This window comes from Schistocerca cancellata, chromosome 9, assembly GCF_023864275.1.
Source record: "Schistocerca cancellata isolate TAMUIC-IGC-003103 chromosome 9, iqSchCanc2.1, whole genome shotgun sequence".
NCBI lineage: Eukaryota > Metazoa > Arthropoda > Insecta > Orthoptera > Acrididae > Schistocerca > Schistocerca cancellata.
In genome coordinates this window covers 265,494,177-265,515,939 of record NC_064634.1, presented here as the reverse complement: position 1 = coordinate 265,515,939, position 21,763 = coordinate 265,494,177, and the positions used below count along the sequence as shown (strand labels likewise).

Sequence of the window (21,763 nt, the reverse complement as noted above, 5' to 3'; positions counted from 1 at the left end):
ATGGGGTTGCCTTCCCTCATGCGTTAGAGACGCTGGCTGGCACCACTTAGTTGAAAGGGTGTCGAAATCTCTGACACATTTTTAACGTACTTAACATAGGTGCTTTGGAGTCACCCATGTTGTTGCGGAACTGAGGGTAATATAGTGACCCTTTGCAGTTTTATTCGAGCACATCAATGTAGCAGACTTCCCTGATCAGGGATCGAAACAGGAGGAATGAAAAGGCATAAACACCTTTTCGTCACTTCGGATAATTTATTACGTCAAAGGCTTTGAACGGTCCCTAGTTCTTTCACGCTATATACCTGAACAAAACTTGCTGTCGTGCTACTCTCCAAAGGGATCACATGACTTTCCGTTGGATTACAGCACCACTATGTTTTAGAGAAGTGTTCAATCGATCTTGGCTGATAGAAATTACGAACGTTGTCACGAACGTCGCCCTAGTGCTCATAGAACTGCGAACTGTCTTTTGCTACAGAGATCTGTGAGGAAAACAACGCCCCAATGTAATGGGTGGTTTCACTAACGCTCTTTATACCACCTCAGGGCTTTTCCTGTCGATTCTGAAAGATTGTGTGTCTCAAATGTTTTCCCCACCCACCAATAAGAACATCACGCGATTTGAGAAGCTGGGTGTCGTGGTTCTAGCCTTCATCGCAAAGGCGTCAAGAAAAAGGTGAAATATGTGTAATAGGTGGCGTGACAACTTTCCCATCGCGTGAAACGTCCACGGTGGCAATAGGAAGAATTATGGCGAAATTTGGTGCCAATTAGAGCATCAATCCGCCTCACACTCTAGATGAACTCCTTTGCTGTGGCCTTTTATACACATGCGCCGCCCAGCCCGAAGGTGAGATCGCAGAGCGCCAAACTATTATAACATTACAGAGGAAGGTTCCAGGCACCTTTGAGTCAGCTTTCAAACTCAAGCGTCGTAATGGAATTCACTTAGATGGTTTCGAAAAGGTGGTAGTTCTTTTAGGCAGTGTATAAAGTAAAGTTAGATTATCTCTCCACATTTTTATGTTTAACATTAACAATAATTAGCTATAATTATTACAATAATTATAAATATTATTCATTGTGTGATGATATGGACAAGTTACCTTACAAGCGTGATGCAAAACACATAACGTGAAGGACATAACACGGGAACAAATTACTGTCTTCATTACATTCAAAAATAACACTGACACCATTCCGCTCACAACACATCAGACCATACCATTCGCACAGTTTTTCTTCAGACTATAATGCACTTGTCAGCTGTACAGTTGGGATATTTATTGCACTTAACCACTTTCACAGAAACCAATATTAAAAAAAAAAACGTGCACAGCAATAGCTTAGCAGACGTCAATACTTTTTGAAATGGAGCATAACGCCATCACATGTCGCAAAATGTACGTAGTGTATGAGATATGTGTCATGCCCTGATATATAATTCACGACGGTATTTGCAACTGCTAAGCCAGAATGTGTAGGTTTCTGTAATACACTTCTTGTACTTTACATACGCGTATGGCAGTAGACATCCAACGAATACATTAATCTATCGAAACTGGTAAAATGAAATAATTATTGGAGTTCTGCAACTCACAACTGAATTTTATTCTGGCGAATATACGTACACCACAGTGTCTGAAATAACAACGACTGTAAGTAAAATAATTAAACACTGTTACTGTAGATCGTGTCCGACCTAATTTCAGCTCCTTTCTGGGTGCCCGACCGCGTGAAAGAGTCCGAACAGAGACATAAGAGCAGAAATATTGTTTGTATGTAAGACACAGTAAAACGTGTCACTTCCGTTCTCGAATAATCTGGCAGTCTTGTGCGAACGTGCATAATTACGCACTCTACAATGTTGTAGAAGGAACTAGATAAAACAAACTTCTTCAGCTCTCCCTTAAACATACCTAACGTTCTCAAATATCTTATTTTTACTGATAAAGCTCTGAAGATTACTAAAACTAAACTTTGATTCTGGATGGAAAAGGGCACATGTAATCAGCGGATGATAATGACGTGAGAATTAATTAATCAGAGTGAAACGTAAGTACACCATTTTGCCAACAGTAAAATTGCCTTATCACTTAATAGCTTCCACTGACATCAGCCATATAGGCACTAACACTATGAGCATGCTTATAATATATCAGCAGAAGCGTCTGTTGTTGCCAATTACCTGTGGTACAATTTACGAGTAATAACATGCTCCTATATAAATGTAACTACTGCAAGGTATCCAATGGTGAAACTCATCTTAGCAAAATTACCGAGTTTTTACTTTCAGTAACGGAACAGTTACAAAATCAAATACGTTAGTCAGCAGCGTACTTGCGTTATTATTTCCGCCTCAACCCAATCGTGTCGAGGTGGCATTTGCTTTGTCACCAGGTGCGAAAAGCTATGTTTACACCATCCGGCTGTACCACGGGAATGACAGATAGCAATTGTGCTGTCATCGTTGTGGCTTCATAAAAAAAAGGTCAACTTCAGTTTACATAGAATGACTGATTGTTCCCCTCTGGAGTTACGTCACTGGATTGCATAAAAAATAGCTATAAAAAATAGCTGCAACATTGAAACCTTAACAGTTTGGGAACTACGGAAAAATCTGTCGGACCTATCGCACCAAAGTTTATTGCACCTTCTCAGATTTCAGTCGTAACATGAGAGCCTTCCAGATTTGTGCTCTTATATTCACTGTCTTAACCCAGTGCATGGGTGACTTGGACGAAGTAAGTGAATCCCTGTATGCTACATGAAATGTATGTATTGTACATGACTATTCTTATATATTTCAGTAATAACGCTTTCTCAGTAGGACGAGACTTCTGAAGTAAATCCGCCATGTCCCATTCAAAGGCACCATCGGCACATCGATAGCAACCGCTGACAATCTAAATCAGTGGTATCTCGAGCGTATGCCTCACAAGATCTTTTCTTTCGCCCATTATTTCAGATTTCCTTCCATTTCATTCTTTATTTATTCGCTTGATTATTAAATTCTCTTTTTTTAGCAGAACTGGAAAATGTTCACTAATGTACATGTCCAGACAGGTAATCAACTTTCTTCACCACTCTTTTTAGCTATTTGCATAACTTAATTGAGTAAATTTACCGGTAAGGACGTCACTAAGCCCCACATAACTGCTTGTAATTTTTGGCGGGTCTCATTTTATGCTATAATGAAACAAATTCTTAAGGAGAAATAACGTACAAATACATTCTCGTGTGGGAAGCATGCTAGTCTCGATATTACTGCTGTTTGTTCAACTCTTGGAGTGCATCATTTATTCTTAACCTTAATGAAGTGCTACTTTCATTTGTTACAGGTCCAAAATTGTTCTTAATATTTTCCTTTCTCACAAAAATGGTTTTTCTCCGTCTTTGTTTCTACACTTTAGCTCTTAACAACCGTACAACATTACTGGTAACATAGCAGCTAATCTTTCGAACAGCCTTCGAGCAAAAACTATGTAGCACAACGAATTCTGAATCATGGATGAATGTTTGTGGAGAGCTTTGTTTTAAGAGTTTTGACGCATCCAATTTGCGAACCGTCAGCCACAAGTCATCATCATCATCATCATCACAGTTCCGCCGAAAGGCATGTTTTCACATGGTAGTTTTCCAGGCTGTCCGGTCTTCTGCCATCCTCTTCTGGTCTGCTTAATTTCCTCTTTGCTTTATGTCGTCTATCATGTTGTATTTCCTACTTCCTCTCAGTCTTCTCCCACAAACCAATCCTTCCATAGCATCTGCTAGCAAATACTCCCTTCTCAGTGAATATCCCAACCAGTTCTTTTCCCTTTCTCTTACAACCTTCAGCAGGCATCTTGACTCACCAATCCTTTCCAATACTCTTTCCTTACTCACTGATCCCATCCAGCTTATTCTCTCTATTATCCTCCACATTCACATCACAAATGCTTTTTATCTTTTTCATCCTCTCATCTCAGCGATCATGTTTCTGCCCCATTTAGTGCCACACTCCAGATAAAACATTTGCTAAGCCTTTCCTTAGACCTTTATCTAATTTGCCACTTAAGAGTCACCTCTTTCTGTTGCATGATTTATTATCTATGGCAATTATAGTTTTCCCCTCCTGGTGACATCTCAAGTCTTCAGTTATTGTGCTTCCATAATATTAAAATGCACTTACTTGGCTAATGGTAGATTATGCTATTTTAATAACGGACAGTCTGCGTCTTGTACTGATGACCATACTCTTTGTTTTTGCTGTGTTTATTTTCATCCCATATTCCACACAAGTTTCATTCAGATCTTCCAGCATATTATTTACTGGCCGCTCACTTTCTGCCACTAGTACCATGTCATCAGCAAATCTTATTCATTCAGTTCTCTTTCCACCAATAGATTTTCCTCTTTTCCCATTTAAACCTTTCCCAATAATCTCTTCAAGGTATGTGTTAAACGATAGTGGTGAAAGGCAGCTACCTTGTCCAACACTTCTTCCAACGCTGCTTCCTTCTGACATTTCATTTACAATCCTCACCCTTACCTTCTGGTGTAAATATACATTTTGTACCAGTCGTCTCTCTTTCCAATCCACTCCTTTCCTCTTCAAAATATCCATCAGCTTGTTCCACTGAACTCTGTCAAAAGCCTTTTCTAAATCTATAAAAACAGCAAAGATTTCTCTACCTTTTTTCCATATATCTTCCTCCTTAACCTTCCAATAGCATCTCTTGTTCCTTTTCCTCTTCTAAATCTGAAATGCTACTTTGCAATGCCTCTCTCCAGCCTGCCACACAGCCTTCTAATCAACACTCTCAACAAGACTTTAGCTGCATGAGAAATTAGACTGATGGTTTTATGCTCTTCACACTTTTTGTGTTTCTCTTTTTCTCTGTTGGTATCATAACTGTGGCAAGGTGGTCCTGAGGCCATTCCCCTCTGTCAAATATCTCGTTACAGAGGTAGACTATTTCTCTTGTTGCCTTGTTTCCCAGATTGTGCTACAGTTTTGTTGGCAAATTATCAGTTCCACATGCCTTCCTATTCTTCATCTCCTTCAGCACATTTTCTACTTCCGCTTCCAAGATGGTGAATCCCTTTCCATCTACTGGCAGATATTGTTCCACTTCAACCTTAATTTCACATTATATCCCCCCCCCCCCCCCCTTATACAGACATTCAATATATTCTTGTCAAGTGTTCAAAACCTCCTCTGATTCTTCTGCTAAAGTACCATCCGCTCTTTCTATTTCCATATAATTCTTCTTTCTTTTACATTCCTAAACTATCTCATTGTCTAGTCTATGTGTCATTCCATACTTTCCCTCTTTCTCTATTTTCTCAATTTCGTCGCATTTCTGTTTCACCCATTTATCCCTTGCTTCTTCAGTTTCTCTTCTTAATTCATTATTCAGTTCCTTGTACCTCTTTCGTCTTCTTCAGTTTCTACGTTTTCCACAGTCTCCGCTCTTCCATCTTTTTTAACATGTTTTCTGTTATCCATTTTTTTCTGGTACTTTAGGATACTCTAATTCCTAGTACTCCTTTGGCAGAGTCCATGCGTCCTTTCCTTATTTTTATCCATTTGTCATTAACACTTTCATCAACATTACCTCTGTCCCATTTTTCCATAAATCCTTTTTCCCAAATCTGCTGCCTTTCCTATCTCTTTGAGTCTTTCTGTGTTTAGTCTTTCTTTTGCTTTACCTTCCCAGACGTTTTTCAACTTCACTTGTATTTCTTCCGCTACTAGGTTGGGGTCTGAGTTAACATTCACTCGGCCGCTGTGACGGAGCCGTTCTAGGCGCTTCAGTCCGGAAATGCGCTGCTGCTACGGACGCAGGTTCGAATCCTGCCTCGGGCATGGATGTGCGTGATTCCTTAGGTTACTTAGGTTTAAGTAGATCTAAGTCTAGGGGACTGATGACTTCAGATGTTAAGTCCCATAGTGCTTAGAGCCATTTGAACAAATATTTGCTCCTGGATTCTTCAAGCAGTTCTTAAATTTTTTGGTATCAGGATGTAGTCCAACTAATATCTCTCCCTATTCAAATTTTATATCCATGTGTAACATCTCCTTTTGTGGTGTTCAAATAATGTGTTACCCACTGCTAATGAATTTTCTTTACAGAAACTAATTAGTTGCTCACCTCTCTCATTTCGTATTCCTTATCCAAATTTTCATACTCTTCCTTCACCCACCACTGCATTCCAGTCCCCCACAATGATTATGCAGGCATTTCTATTTTCTTTCTCGTTGAGTTGTTTTATTTTCTCATAACATTCTTCTACTTCCCCAACTCTATGCTGGCTGGTTGGCATATATACTCGTATTAAAACGAATTCTTTTGAACTACTCTTAAGTCGTATCATCATTAGTTTTCCATCAATATATTGGACCTTCATGACCTTATTTTTAGCGTTTGCCCTTTCATTATTCCTACTCCGTTTTCACCACTCTCGATTTCCCCCAGGTAAAAGAGCTTATAATCTCCACTTTCTATCTCGCCATTCTCTCCCCATCTCAATTCACACAAACCAAAGGCATCTAATGTGTTCCTTCCCATCTCCTGTTTTGAATTCTCTAGCTTTGCTGCTTGCAGTAGTGTCCGCACATTCCATGTTCCAATATTTATCTTTCCTTCCTTCACTGTCCCTTTGTTTCTTTCAAATGTGTCTACTCTCAATGTCAAGAAGCCGTAAGTCAAGGAGTGTTAATCGGTCGTTATGCTTGGCATATGTAATGTACTTTGTACCTGAGCAGTGTTTAGTGACGTGTAATAGTATGAAGGAAGTTTTACCATACAGCCTGCGTCTATATTTGTTAGAGATTAAGCTCAAGCTCTGAATGCCCAGTGGCTAGAATGGAAATCTGTCAACCCATACCTTAAGGAAACAAAATGATTTTGATAGGAAGTAGTCAAGGGAAAGAAACCAGAAATAAGGAATGTTATATTTGGCCTATGATTCGCTTAGAATACTTTCATCAAATGACGTTGACAGAGTGCTTGCTATTTTAATGTAACTGTTCACCTTTTGTGATAGTAAATTTGTAATACAGAATTCTGTTATTTACAGACTGGCCAGGCTTTACGAGCATCCGTGTACAAATGCGCTACCGGCTACGGTTTGTCAAGAGGTCAGTATGTAAATAATATTCTTCATGTGGTCATAGTCTTTCAGTAAGATAACAGCAGTAATGAGAATCAGAGTTTCAGATTCAGTTTACGATTTCGATTCTGGTCAGTAACACTATTAATTGATGACTTTTTAAGCTAGTATGAGTAATACGTAGAAAAGTAATACCGGTTGCACAGAGCCGTTAATCCGCACGAAATACCATCTGATGTCGGACGTTTGTTTGCTGGAGGAAGGTCTCCTTATGACCTTTCGGAGCATTACAGTTTTCAGCAATATTCATGAAATTTGGTTCGTTATGCTTTCTAATGACATTTACACTCATCCCAGTAGCCCGTGCACCTCCAGTTCAGTTACGTTGCAGTTTTTGGTTTTGTATCCACCTCATGTTTTTGGTTGTTTCTTTTCTAGTAGAAATCTCCCTCAGCAAAGTCTGTATCCGCCTGTCATTGAGTAAACTAATAACGCACCCTGTCTCAAATATAACATAAACTTCACATTGAGAACTATTCTTAGTGTACTTTACAAATATTTCAAGCCATTTTTAACCTTCTCTGTGTTTTCGTGTTCCAACAAGTAGTATTCAACACCGTATACAGGGTGTTCGGAAATTCCAGTTACAAATTTCTAGGACTTGTAGAGGGGAGTGAGTGACTAAAATTTTGAATGGGAACCAGTGTCTGCAAACGCACCGTTTCCGTTCTATGGCGGTCTCAACTGAAGTGTTTAACTCATCTACTTCGGCCCGAGGAATTGAATTAGGGGCGTAACGCAGCTGTTAGGTAACAATTCGAAAGGAAACATAACGAAACATCCATTTATCAATTAGATATATTTCTCTGTATTAACACTTAAACATTACGCTTGATACGTACCGCATGCTCTGTAATACAAACGCGTAATGTTTCGAAGTTGGAAAAACAAATGTGCAGAAGTCATAAATGTTTCGTTATACTCCCTTTCGAGTTGTTACCTAATAAATGTTCGGCACCACGCTAACTAACTTGAAGGACTTAAAGGGCAAATACTGTTCAAGATGGGACATTATCTATTAAAAAGCTGTGAAAACTATATACACTCCTGGAAATGGAAAAAAGACCACATTGACACCGGTGTGTCAGACCCACCATACTTGCTCCGGACACTACGAGAGGGCTGTACAAGCAATGATCACACGCACGGCACAGCGGACACACCAGGAACCGCGGTGTTGGCCGTCGAATGGCGCTAGCTGCGCAGCATTTGTGCACCGCCGCCGTCAGTGTCAGCCAGTTTGCCGTGGCATACGGAGCTCCATCGCAGTCTTTAACACTGGTAGCATGCCGCGACAGCGTGGACGTGAACCGTATGTGCAGTTGACGGACTTTGAGCGAGGGCGTATAGTGGGCATGCGGGAGGCCGGGTGGACGTACCGCCGAATTGCTCAACACGTGGGGCGTGAGGTCTCCACAGCACATCGATGTTGTCGCCAGTGGTCGGCGGAAGGTGCACGTGCCCGTCGACCTGGGACCGGACCGCAGCGACGCACGGATGCACGCCAATACCGTAGGATCCTACGCAGTGCCGTAGGGGACCGCACCGCCACTTCCCAGCAAATTAGGGACACTGTTGCTCCTGGGGTATCGGCGAGGACCATTCGCAACCGTCTCCATGAAGCTGGGCTTCGGTCCCGCACACCGTTATGCCGTCTTTCGCTCACGCCCCAACATCGTGCAGCCCGCCTCCAGTGGTGTCGCGACAGGCGTGAATGGAGGGACGAATGGAGACGTGTCGTCTTCAGCGATGAGAGTCGCTTCTGCCTTGGTGCCAATGATGGCCGTATGCGTGTTTGGCGCCGTGCAGGTGAGCGCCACAATCAGGACTGCATACGACCGAGGCACACAGGGCCAACACCCGGCATCATGGTGTGGGGAACGATCTCCTACACTGGCCGTACACCACTGTTGATCGTCGAGGGGACACTGAATAGTGCACGGTACATCCAAACCGTCATCGAACCCATCGTTCTACCATTCCTAGACCGGCAAGGGAACTTGCTGTTCCAACAGGACAATGCACGTCCGCATGTATCCCGTGCCACCCAACGTGCTCTAGAAGGTGTAAGTCAACTACCCTGACCAGCAAGATCTCCGGATCTGTCCCCCATTGAGCATGTTTGGGACTGGATGATGCGTCGCCTTCGTGGTCTGCACGTCCAGCACGAACGCTGGTCCAACTGAGGCGCCAGGTGGAAATGGCATGGCAAGCCGTTCCACAGGACTACATCCAGCATCTCTACGATCGTCTCCATGGGAGAATAGCAGCCTGCATTGCTGCGAAAGGTGGATATACACTGTACTAGTGCCGACATTGTGCATGCTCTGTTGCCTGTGTCTATGCGCCTGTGGTTCTGTCAGTGTGATCATGTGATGTATCTGACCCCAGGAATGTGTCAATAAAGTTTCCCCTTCCTGGGACAATGAATTCACGGTGTTCTTATTTCAATTTCCTGGAGTGTATAATAACAATTCTTACTCAGTCCTACATCGTGTAATTTCATCCACGACTTGCAAACAGACGATAGTGATTTAATCACTTCTGAAATTGGGTTGTGCCTATGCTATACTGTACAGCGAGTTCTCATTTATGGTTAGTAATGAATGTCGTCAATAATATTAACATTACGAAGAGAAGGCTGATAGGTGGGTATTAAAGGTCTTGACTGTGAAATTTCTTGTACAGTTATATAAGTACAGCATTGTTCCAGTTTGCGGAACTGTCTACCTCGACCAATATTATGTAAACACTTATGCAACTTACTGTCGTTAACATTTCCTTCAAGTTTAATCATTTATGTTGTAAACCCAATGACTGCCGACGTTATTTCCTATCTCACATATCCCAATATATGACTTCCTGAGTTTTTTCAGGAATGTATCTCTTTCTTATTCACATTGGGTTACTACATTTCATCTCGTGAGCTGTGCATCATTTCAGAAAAAGTTGAAAACAGACGTTTTTTCTCTTAGTTGTATCACCCATCATCTTATGGAAAATTGTGTTTAGCGTGTAGTAATTTCTGATTGCTTTCCTTCGTATTCTTAATCCATCTAATTGCTATTCTTCGTAAATTTTCGTTTTAGCTTGCTACATTCTCTCGAAGATTATTGTTTAATATAGCAAATCATGTCAAGTTTCTATTATCGTTCTCACCACACTCTCTCCTCCTATTGAACGGTTCGTTCATTCGAGATTTTATCTATCTCTCTGTATCTTCAACGTACTCTTTTTGCCTACCCGGTCTCTCCTTGTAACAGAGTAATTCCCACTGCTTTTAATTTCATCGAAGATTGTTTTGACCTTTCTATGTGATGAGTTAGTCCTTCAGACGATGATTTCTATTTCGATTGCTTCACATTTTGCCTGCAACCATTTTACTTTGACTGCCCAGAACTTCCTCTTTATTTCATTCCTAAGTGATTTAGATTCCTGCATTCCTGTCTTTCCCTGGATATTTTTGTACTTCTTGCTTTCATCGATCAATTGAAGCATTTCCCCATCTATACAAGAATTCTTCACAGCTACCTTCTTTGTAGCTGTGGCTAATTGTCCAACAACTGTGACTGCCCTTGTCATTGATGCAGACTTCTTTTCAACTGAACTGGTATTCTTATCGTAGTATCCACATCCCCATCGAAATTGAAACCTGTCTCACCATTTATGAGTACCTGAGTATCCAACCTCTTTCACACTGATTCTTCCGGACGATTCTCTTAAACTTTTGACTCTTCTTTATTATTACCAAATTATGATCTAAGTCTATAGCTCGACTCGGGTACGCCTTGCGATCCAATGTCCGATTTCGGAATCTGTATCTGACAACAATTAATCTGTCTCATATCTACCGGCCATTTCCAAGTATAGATCCTCCTCTTGTGATTCTTGAACTTAGTATTTGCTATTACTGGTTGAAAGTTATTGTAGAACTCAATTATTCTTTGTTCTCTCTCATTTCTACTTCTAGTCCATAACCTCTCATAATTCTTTCCTCCACTCTCTTTCCTAACACCGCATTCCAGTTCAGTGACTGTTAGATATTCATGTCGTATTATATACTAAATTATGCATTCACTATCCTCATACATTTCCTCCACTTCATTATCTGCTTTTGACGCCGACATGTAATTCAGGTGAATTACTGTATTTGTGATTGACGTGCAGTCACTTCTCATTGCCATTGAACTGTTCACAGAAACCCATCCCATGCCCTACCTTTATGCGCATAACGATTCCTAGCCCTGTTGATAACATTTTGCTTCTGTTGACATTACCGTATATTAGTCTGAAGAGAATTCCATTTCTTTTTTTCATTTAACTTCACTGGTCGCACTATAACTAGATTGAGCCTTTTGCATTTTCCTTTTCGGTTCCTATAGCTTTCTTTACCACTTTAAAGCTTGTGACATTCCACTGTGTCCCTTGCTGTACGTTAACCTTTCGTTGATTATTCCATTATTTTATTATTGTTACCTCTCTCTTGGCAGTCCCCTCTCAGAAATCTGTTGCAAAGAAAGTAATCGTCAAGACAGTTTTCAATAGCATTCCACATAACCCGTACAAAGTTTTTAATGCACTAGTTATATTGCCTTCTGAACGCTCAGACAGTTTATCACTGTAGATTCACCTACCTAAAAGTAGTATCCTGCCCCGAGGGCAAGAAAGTTTACCATAAGAGCTCAATAAAACATGAATCTTTGGTATCAACACTCAAATTTTTCCTGACTCTTCGTGTACAACATGATGAGCTATTGGTCATATATCAGGTGCAGTCTTCTCAACAAAACTAACTTAATAACACGGACTTTACCTATCCATTTCACTTTATTACCCATGCAAAATTTGCCGTTGCAGTTGAACGTTCTAAATGCCATACCACTCTTTATAAAGCGAAGAGAATTATGTCTTAGCATCCTCAGGCTCAGCACTTGGTTCCTACATTGTGAACTGTGTAACACATTCAGTTGTTACCGTTATTCAACTGAGAAGGCGCTCGAAGCAGATTCGGTGTACTTACATCACGAGTGGACATTCATTTCGATTTCTCATTGTACAGTACGCGTGGTCATGACAGGGACTTCCTTCAGAGTGCGCGGTTCCCTCACCAGTTCCATCGTCGCTGGATTAATGTAGGGCCATCCAGTAAACGCAGTTGAGGCGTACATTTGTTAATAAGCCACAACTACTTACTACTTCATGAAGCAGAAATATTACTCCATTTTTGTTTCATATGAAGTGACGAAAACCGTTGTAAGATTACATATTTTATTGATATTGCGATTTTGCTCACCTGCAAAACATAGATAGATCAATTTTCCTGACTTCAGTAAATCCTACTCATAAATGCAACTGTAACCTACTTATTTTAGCAGTCACTAGGTTTCTGAATCAAATTACACGATAAGTTGTAATATTTTCTACATTTTAAGGAATTGTCGTGTAATTCTGGTACACAGCGGATGTTTTTACAGGAACTAAAGTAGACCGTCTTTATAGATTTCCGAACGCCGAATACGAATACCACGATGAAAATTGTGTCTTAGCTCAGGGTTACAAGTAAGTTGGAACTTTACGAACCACGTATATTGCTTTCACAATCAACAGCACAAACACATTAATTGAACTTATATAGTTTGTTCTCGCCGTTTCTTCGCCCTTCCTCTCGTAGCGGTGTCTAGACTATTCCTTTGCTGATCCTGTAGTAATCGGACAACAAAATACCAGTAGCATCGTTCTTTCAGAGAAATGTGGTGGAACCGCTCGCCACGCTCATTACTGAATGCACCATAGTTCTGTGGGAAAATATCGATGTGAGAGAATAGGAAGTGCATCTTTAGGGTCATGTTGCATCAATGATCTTACTAGCATGAACGGGTTTTTCCTCGAGGTCGCTGTAATTTTCGACTCTCCTGTGCCCCAAGAACAATGTATCACGTTACAGAAACAATGCCACGCCTGCAGGTGGTCAAGGATTAGAGTCCCCCAACAGCTGACGTGTATGTGAATCAATGAATATACCCTTTGTGATATTATCTGTCATGTGTAGTGGAAACTTTTTACACAAATAGTGAAATGCTAATCGAACAATCCAAGGGTGTACTGCCAGTTCATAGTGTCCAACGGACACAATGTTTCAGTGATCAGACATGTCGCCATAGTCAGGTGCGCTGACGACGGACTTTCTTAGGAGGTGCGGCCGACGGACATCCCCTGCCCCCTAGAGCCGCTCCCTCCGCGGTCCGCGTCCGCATCTGAGAGTCAGCGGCCGGGAAGAAACAAGAGTCGGAGTCTGTGATAGCGTCGATGTAAGTTCTGTGTCCGCCCTGGTCCCCAGACCGTTTAGTTTGCTGAAAGTTCCTCTCAGGTCGTCACAGCACCCGACGAAAGATTGTGCCCGTTGGACACTTTGAATTGGCCGGACCCCCTTGGATTATTCGATCAAAGAATACGCCAGTAGCAACTGAGGAATCACTCTGAAATACTGCTTCATTCCTGTGCACAGCCTTAACAAATGCTTTCCAAAGTTCCATCTTAATGTGCAATGGTAAGAGAATGTTTTTGTTTGGATTCACCAAAGGTTTTTTGGAAATATCTTTTGACCCAGGCACCACAGCAGTTCGAGAAGATTGTTCCCTCTGTGTTTGTGTTATTATCATTCTTGACTGCCCTACTCAAAAGGTAGCATCAGTACCTAGTGTAATCCCATTGCAAATTCAGCAGCACTGCAATGACCTTTAAATCTTCACACACCAGCCGTTCATGCTTATTGGAATTAACACAGCTTACAACGTATTTCAGCATGGTATAAATTTCTTTTGCTAAGGCATCATACGCCATAAGGGTGGATGGCCATTCGTAGTACTGTGTAAAAATGTTTCCTTGAGGCTTGTTTTTGAGCCACGTACAAGGACTCTTCACTCTTCTGGTTTGTATGTATTGTTCCGGACTTTCAACAAACTGCCAGTGTCATTGCAGAACGTAATGTCGCCTTAAGTACTGAAATGACACTCAAGTTTTTTTCTGACGGTCCCGAGACAGAGACACCCATACTGTATCAACGAGAAGATTCCGCTGCTGCACCCATGAGGTAAAACGTTTCTCATTAGGCTTTGTACGATCTAAATCCCTATTCAGACTGTGTGATTTTGTGCAGATGACAAAGTTGGTGTGAATGTAGGATCAATGTAAGTGGCAGATGATTGCACATTTTCAGTAACACGTGTCATTCCAGCATTATAGCTATCACTGCAGGATGGTGGTGTATGTGGGACAATAGGAACGGGCAAATTGCAGATGGGAAGCCATGGTATTGAATATTCCACTTCTGCTGGATATTTCCTTCTTTCCTCAAGCGATTTGACGCACTATTTTTGTGTCTACGCCAAATAACAGGTACTCGAAACTTCATGAAGACATTTTTGTTGTGCATCCAAGCGTTCAGTGTAGAGGAACACGAGACATCTGAAATGCATGGAACTGGTTGTTTCACTGCTTTAGTCACTGACTGACTTCTTGAACCACAAATAACTCTACACAAGTGTAACAAAAGTTACTTGTTTGTTGCTGCAGCCCCGAGGCGCTTTTCTGAAAGTCTGCACGTATACAATAACACAACTCTTCAATTTACACACTTCACCTCAGATACATTCACTGCCAAACGCCATGACATTCGTTCCAGTAACAAATGTACTAATGCAGCGCAAGAGCGCACAGCAACGGCAAACAATTAAAATCTATAATAATCTGGTTTTTACATTCGAGAATGATCACGTGACTGAATGTTGCGCACGTAAGTCATGGTGCAAAACAGATTTGCCAAATAGTACGGGAAGGGTCTACCTCAGTTACAGTAGAGGAATCCTTGACAAAATGCCTTTGCACAAGGCGTGCCAAGCTTAAAGCGTGCAACTTGTGTGGGGCACGGGCGGACTAAGCCCGGCCTGTCACTCGTCTTAGAAGTACCAGGAACCTCGCAACATTTCTTTTAGCATTGCAGTGCGGAATTTTTCGGTTGGGACAAGTCTCTTCGATTTGGCAGAATTGTGGTGTTAGCACTGTTTAATCTTGTAAGTTTCTAATGGGATGAATAATGGTCAGTGGTCCAGTGGCTGTTTGCTCAAAGGAGGCAGTCTAGCGAGCAATCGTCGCAAGCCTTTAAAATGAATGGGAATTATAGAAGAAACTGACAAGACTTCTCAGTTTGCGTAAGTGGCAGATAGTGCTACTTCCTTTGAAATGACAATACAACACCGTGCAGAAGATGAGCGATTTAGTTGATAATGAAACAGCAACAAGCTACAAAGATCTACTGATGGGATTCATTGTCTTGTACATCAAAAGCACTTGGTGCTAAATATGCAGGCTTGGAGCACGTGAAGAAGTTGGTGGTGCGAATAGTAAAATTTTTAGAGACACACACACGCTTTATTCAACTGTCAACTGCAACAGTTTCAGTGGAACTGAACAAAGAGTACACATCGTATGTTAATGCATGGTATGTTAAGTGAAGGGGCATGCTATGATTTTTCGATTTACAAATCGCTTCTACTGCATTTATGAAGGAAAAAAGAGTGCAAGAACGAAAACTAGAAGATCCAGAACGAAGTGCAGACTTCATGCATTAAGTGAACTTGATTGCACACTTCCCAAAGTAAGACATTACAAGGCAACTTCCTTCTCATTTGATGGGGATGCATTTAAAAAGGAAATATCGTTGTACAAAAGGCATGTTCTGACAAAGACAGACAATTCCCTAAGATCACTGGTGTTGAACAAAATGCAGGGGTTGCGGAATTCATAAAGAATTTGAGGACACGGAATGTTTCCGATCTGTTTTCGAGACCGGTTACCGTTTCAGTTGAAAGGACCCTTGCGTATGCAGATATAACTGACTGATCTGCAACGTAATGTCAGTTACGAAAAACTTTTTAGATTAAGTATCCACGATATTTACATTGCTTTCCTCAGGTAGGGTTTCCACATCTCCATAATGAGATTAAAAGGGGCTACAATATTTCGATAAACAAATTTAGGTTAAAGACCGCTTTTGGGTTGTGAAACTAAATAAGTCACGATTAGGTGGAAACTTGAGTTAAAAACTGTGTGAAATTGTCTGCATCTGTCCATATGCCGTCAGTTTCTTCAGAGCGTCAAAAATGAGTAAATAATACTGAAAATTTGTGATATGCAGTGCGAATGGGCTGCCATTTACATGCAACCCGTTGACTGTTTTTCCCTTTGCCCCCTCCTCATGCTCAGACAGTGTGACGTGGCGATAAGGGAAATGCGAAGCGAGACCGAACGCTTTGATACTCATGCCCGAGAAATATGACTTGATAATGTTAGAAATTATTGACACTTAAATAAATATCATTATCGGCACACGATATATAGAATGAAAGTATCGATATACCGGAGGAAAATTTCGGCGTACCCTCCTACAAGAATATTGGATGCACATCGTAAATATACTGCTGGTTTTAGAGCTGTATGTTGATTTTTTATTAGATATTCTGTTAATAAACAAACTAGTAGCCTGCCTATACCCTTTAAAACAAGAACGGAAAGGAAAACGATGCACGTTCGCGCTAGGCAATAATCACTATGTTAACAATGGTATCTGCATGTAAGTGGCACAATAGAATGTATATGAAGGGTCCAACCTTCGGTTTCGTCAAAACGGATTTGCTCGGAACCTTCATGTCGACTTCTATTTTCTTTTTTTTTTTTTTCTTTTCTGCAAACGCCAGCGACCTGGCACTTGTGTCAGAACTGTGTGGTGAAGTTAACGTTGCAGTTTCTATTGATAGCTCCGAGCGGCGATTACATCAGCATTTCCCCTCTCACGTCTTCACCCACTGAAACTCTCAGTCTTGTCATTTAGATTGTTCATCATTCCAGCAACTGTTTTTGAATACGTCGATGTAAAGAAATATTACACTAGCTGCGTTAAAAATATTTTTAATGTAACTGGTGTGCTGTTTCTTCACGTCGGATATCATGTTATTTCATTCACACAGCCACGCCGATCCGCGCAATCGGAGTATTTCTTTTATGCCACATATACTTGCCTCACTCAGTCAAAGAGATAGACTGGACTTGATGAAAGCTCAAAAAGTAGTTGACTCCTTCGCACGGTAAAAGTGAAATCACGTAGTAACACGATTTCAGAAGAATAACTTCAAATATTTCTATAAAATTGTGAAAAAATATATATAAAATAAAAATATCGGCACTCGACACTTCCGTTCTGATATCGATATATCGTGGGAAATCGTAAATATGATATATATGAATATTATTTTGGAAAGTATGAATGTTTTGATATATTTATATTTTATCAAGAGCCCTTCCGGGCAGGGTCCGCAAGCCAAAGTTTTGGCCGCCGCTGTCTTTCCTTGTAATTCTTCTGATGTCCCATAAGTGTGACTATAGGATGCTAACACTTTATTTACTTGTAAATCTGAGCTAGGAGATTATTTTAACCTTGATATTCGTGTTCCGGGCTTCTAAATCTATAAAGTATGGCTGCTTTCGTTTCTGCAAAAAAATCAAAAGTGAATATTTCTGTGGCAATTGTAGCCTGTGTAACATAATGGTCGTGCTATATTTCCTCCAAGAAAAACGTAATCAACCGTAACTACTTGTTTATGTTTTTCCAGAGACCGCTCGATACATTGTAAGTCACAACTTCACACTGCCGAATGAGAAAGATGAGAACCAAAGGGTAAGATTAATTGTCGTCTCTGTATTCAGTTTCCAAAATACAAATATAAATGATCTCTGGCTATGAAAGTTTATTTTGTTTTCTTTTCCAGTGCTTCATACAGTGCTTTTTTCAAGAAATGGGAGTCGTGAGTATCACTTTAACTAATGATACAGCTAACACTGAATTTGCATAGCAATCCACCATACAAAAACTTTGGTAGAAAACTAACAGGAGCTAAAACGATATGCATGTCATGAACATATATGTTCTTCTGTTTTACCTAAACTGCAACTCAATCAATTTTTATTACTAAAGGTACGCAGATACTATTACCTCAGAACAACAAAATTTCCTCAATAGGTCTATCAGAGTGACTGGGAGTCTATAATGGAGACTGAGGGAAGATGTTACATTTCTCTAGTCTTCAGCCGACAAGAAATAAGACATAGGAAGAAGTTAGATAGATATCCCCCTCCATAAAACTGCCTTTCCGCACTTGACGCAGAAGCTACGAGAAGAAAGGCATATTTAGATCATCACACATTTCTGCAAGAAGAGAATCAGTCTTGAAATGACGAACCGTTAGTAACTGCCTGTTACGCCCACAAAATGGAGAACAGCAAATGAAGAGATAATATGAGGAGGAATGGGTTTTCGAGAACGGTTGATAGGATAACGAACGATTTAAAGAAAATAGTTTACTTTCCCTTTTAGAAGGTTAGCGGATAATTTAGAAGTAATAGGTCCTGGAACGTTGAAAGCTCATCAACTATTTGTAGTCACTCATTAGTGTAACTAGCTTCACATCAGACTAAATAAAGTCATTGCTTTCTTCTGGTGGGTTCGACCAGTTACTCACACGTTTACACCTCCGAGAGAATAAACGCGAAAAAGTAACCTACACATCATAGTACAGTGAAGGTGTGCCTCATTTATGAGCACTATGATATATGCTTTCGTTACAGCTCAGCTCCGATAGCATATTTGATGTGGACCATGCTACGGAATCAGCGGAAAAGTGGTTACAGTTGCAGGGACGCACGAAGAACAACTTGAAAGAGGCAATGGCGGAATGTGCCAAGTTAGGTGAGTTTATCAGGTTGTATTTAAATGTTCGTACAGAAATGAAGTCGAGTACTGGGTAAGATGATGCTTCTAGGAAGGGGAGTTATATTAATTATTCCAACTGCCTTGTGGCATATTTGCTTAACAATTCATCATAACGCTCTAGTAATTTATAATTTACTAACATACTTCTTGTACCATATTGTTCACTGTGATTCCAGTGGTTACCTTATATATCTTGTTTTCTCCTATAATACGCCAGTGCTGCTAACAACTGTCGTTCTTAAATGTTGGCTTTATAGTCTCATTGTCCACACATAAAACAATCATCGAAGATGGTAATAATACGAGTAAATTCTGATATATTTCCCCAATACGCTAGTGAAACTGTAGCACCAGTACTGGAAACAGAGAACAAGAATAAACCGTTGGATGTTTGATGAAGGATATGGTTCAACCAAGATACACAGAAATGTTCGATGATTTTTGTGAGAACACGTGTGATAAAATCATTTCTCAGAGCCGTGGAGCAATCCACCAGTGCCCATCTGTGAAAAATTAACAAGAAAATATGAGGCGATGGGCTGCATGTAGAAACAACGAATCGTGTATAAAAATACGAAATTTTTTTACATATTTTTTGTAATCAAGAGTGATAATCAAAAATGTTTTCGCTTTCACTTCTTAGCAGTTGTTCTGCATGATCAATGGAATATCAGATACCACAGCTGCAATATTGCTTGCCGAAATGATCAACAATAATAATATTCTTTAAACGTAGAACAACAATATTATTTAAATTTATATGCGACTCATACGTCAGCGAGGGCCGGTTAGCATTGTAGATTATCTCAAAAACTGGCTTGGAGTAGACAAGACAAGATGATTTAATCGATTACCACATCATTCAAAACCATAACAAATGAAGTAAGGAAAAGTTTTAAAACGTACCTTCCCTGCGTTGATTACAAAGGCAGTACTGCACTATATCTGACGAAAGTAGTGCAATAGTTACATACATGAGTAAAAGGTGAATGAATCTCAGAACTATCATGTATATGAAACTGCGATTAGAGACTGTGATTGGTCTGGGTGACAGCGCCAATACAATGCAAACGCACGATGCGAAGCGCAGGTAGACAACGCTACGCGCAGTGAAAATCGTTCAAGACAAACTGTCCCCAAACACTTAGGTCCTTCAATAATGAAATTGACAATTCAGCATGAGATATTTACATGTCATAACTTTCGAAACAATCATTCATTATGTGTTACACTGCCAAAGAAAATCTATACCTAAGACTGAAATGACAAAGAAAGAACATGTGTGTCACATATTGTGTTGTGCCCAGAACAAAAATGAAACAAAAGGAACAACAAGTTCTGTTTCAAGGAAAGCAATGTGACAATAGCTGACTGTAGATAGAAAGTATTTAATGGCGTCCAAGTTCTTAGGATATATTTTAGTATAAAAATGCATAAATTCTTTGTGATAGTAGCAGCCACTTCAATGCTGATTTAGTTTTATTCTTCAACCACTCAGAAGGGCATTTCTCGATAACATGAGAGATGGTCTGTCAGTTAACAGAAGCTCTCGAGAAATGCAGGAACTATAAGTAAGAGAGGTGCAGCTGAGACCTCAAATACCAAAGACTTGTACGTTGCTCAGCCAAGTAAAAGTTAATCAGAATGTCAATAAAGTGGACTCCGGCAACGATTTCACTGCTTTTAACTTGTAATTGTTATTCTGTGTATAACTGCAACTTAAGAACTACTTATAAGTTTGTCTAATGTTTGTTTCAGCTGGCACGGGAACGTGTATGACAAACTACCTCATCCTTAAATGTGCAATTAAAGCTGCTGAATGACAGTGATAATTTTCAAATAAATACAAAGCAAGTTTTCCACTTTGAAAGGAGGTCCTTTGGTGCACACCAGTACAGAACGAACTGTTGCTGCCTGTTCGTAAAATTCGATTTCTGTGTAGAAAGAAGTCAATAAAGAACTGAAAATTTCAACACTTTTTATATTTCATTCCCTATATCTTTAGGGAACTGGGAGAGTAGTTTTAAGAATCTACTCTCTACATCTTAGTTATAAGTAGACTGTGTGTAAAGAAAGCTGTTGACTAACATTTAGAACTGGATACTGACATATATCAGTCTGTTTAGTTTGTTGCCAGTGCTGTTTTATTTACATATTGCCGTAAAACTGGCAAACCTTTTTCTTTTTATGTAATATAACTTACTTTCTACCCTCATCACTGGCACATATTATCCCGCAACAAAATGGTTTGTTTTCCATGATACTGTAAGAGTGCCAATGATTATGGGCTCTAAATCATCGTTTCGTGCTAAATTTTAATGATATTGGACGGAGGGTATCGGCAGTTGTTACCAACATTTTGAAAACAAAATCGCAGCAATTCATTTCTTACCATATCTGCTTTCAGTAATGGGTTACTCTCTAGTTTACATCACGTGTTTCAGTTGAATATAAAGGTATACACCATCTGTATTACAAGAAATCATTACTCCACACCTGAGACCGTAGGAGGTGGTGCAGTGATTTCCCTACATTGCCTCAGACAAATGCCAGCTTTGATCAGGTCACAGCTGACTTCCTTCGCGATGCTTCCTTAGTCCGAGCGTGTGCACCGTCCTTAATGTCTTGGTCATCGATGGGACATCAGTGTCCTCCTCCCTCCTCCACCTATAAACTTGATAATTGCGTACATTCGGTTAGGCAGTGAGTACAATAGTTTCCGCAGGTACGTCGCGTCCAGATCTAGACACTCTTTGAGGATCCGATCTCGCAGTTCTTGCA

The 21,763-nt window shown here is 40.3% G+C and overlaps 1 protein-coding gene across 1 annotated transcript; it reads left to right on the top strand.

Annotated features, from left to right (window-relative positions):
* Nucleotides 1–2,614: 2,614 nt before the first annotated feature.
* LOC126100951 (uncharacterized) lies at nt 2,615–20,939 on the top strand. Its single transcript, XM_049911613.1, has 6 exons — nt 2,615–2,747; nt 7,069–7,129; nt 17,826–17,890; nt 17,982–18,017; nt 18,838–18,958; nt 20,741–20,939. Exons 1-6 carry the CDS (start codon nt 2,679–2,681, stop codon nt 20,803–20,805), a joined length of 417 nt encoding a protein of 138 aa, XP_049767570.1. The 5' UTR covers nt 2,615–2,678; the 3' UTR covers nt 20,806–20,939.
* Nucleotides 20,940–21,763: the final 824 nt, after the last annotated feature.

What these genes read in the sequence shown, in the direction of transcription:
- LOC126100951 (XM_049911613.1), top strand. Translation starts at nt 2,679, where the DNA reads ATGAGAGCCTTCCAGATTTGTGCTCTTATATTCACTGTCTTAACCCAG. An exon ending in CGGCTACGGTTTGTCAAGAG is followed by an intron (nt 7,130 to 17,825) that starts GTCAGTATGTAA and finishes ATGTTTTTCCAG; the next exon opens with AGACCGCTCGATACATTGTA. An exon ending in AGAAAGATGAGAACCAAAGG is followed by an intron (nt 17,891 to 17,981) that starts GTAAGATTAATT and finishes TTTCTTTTCCAG; the next exon opens with TGCTTCATACAGTGCTTTTT.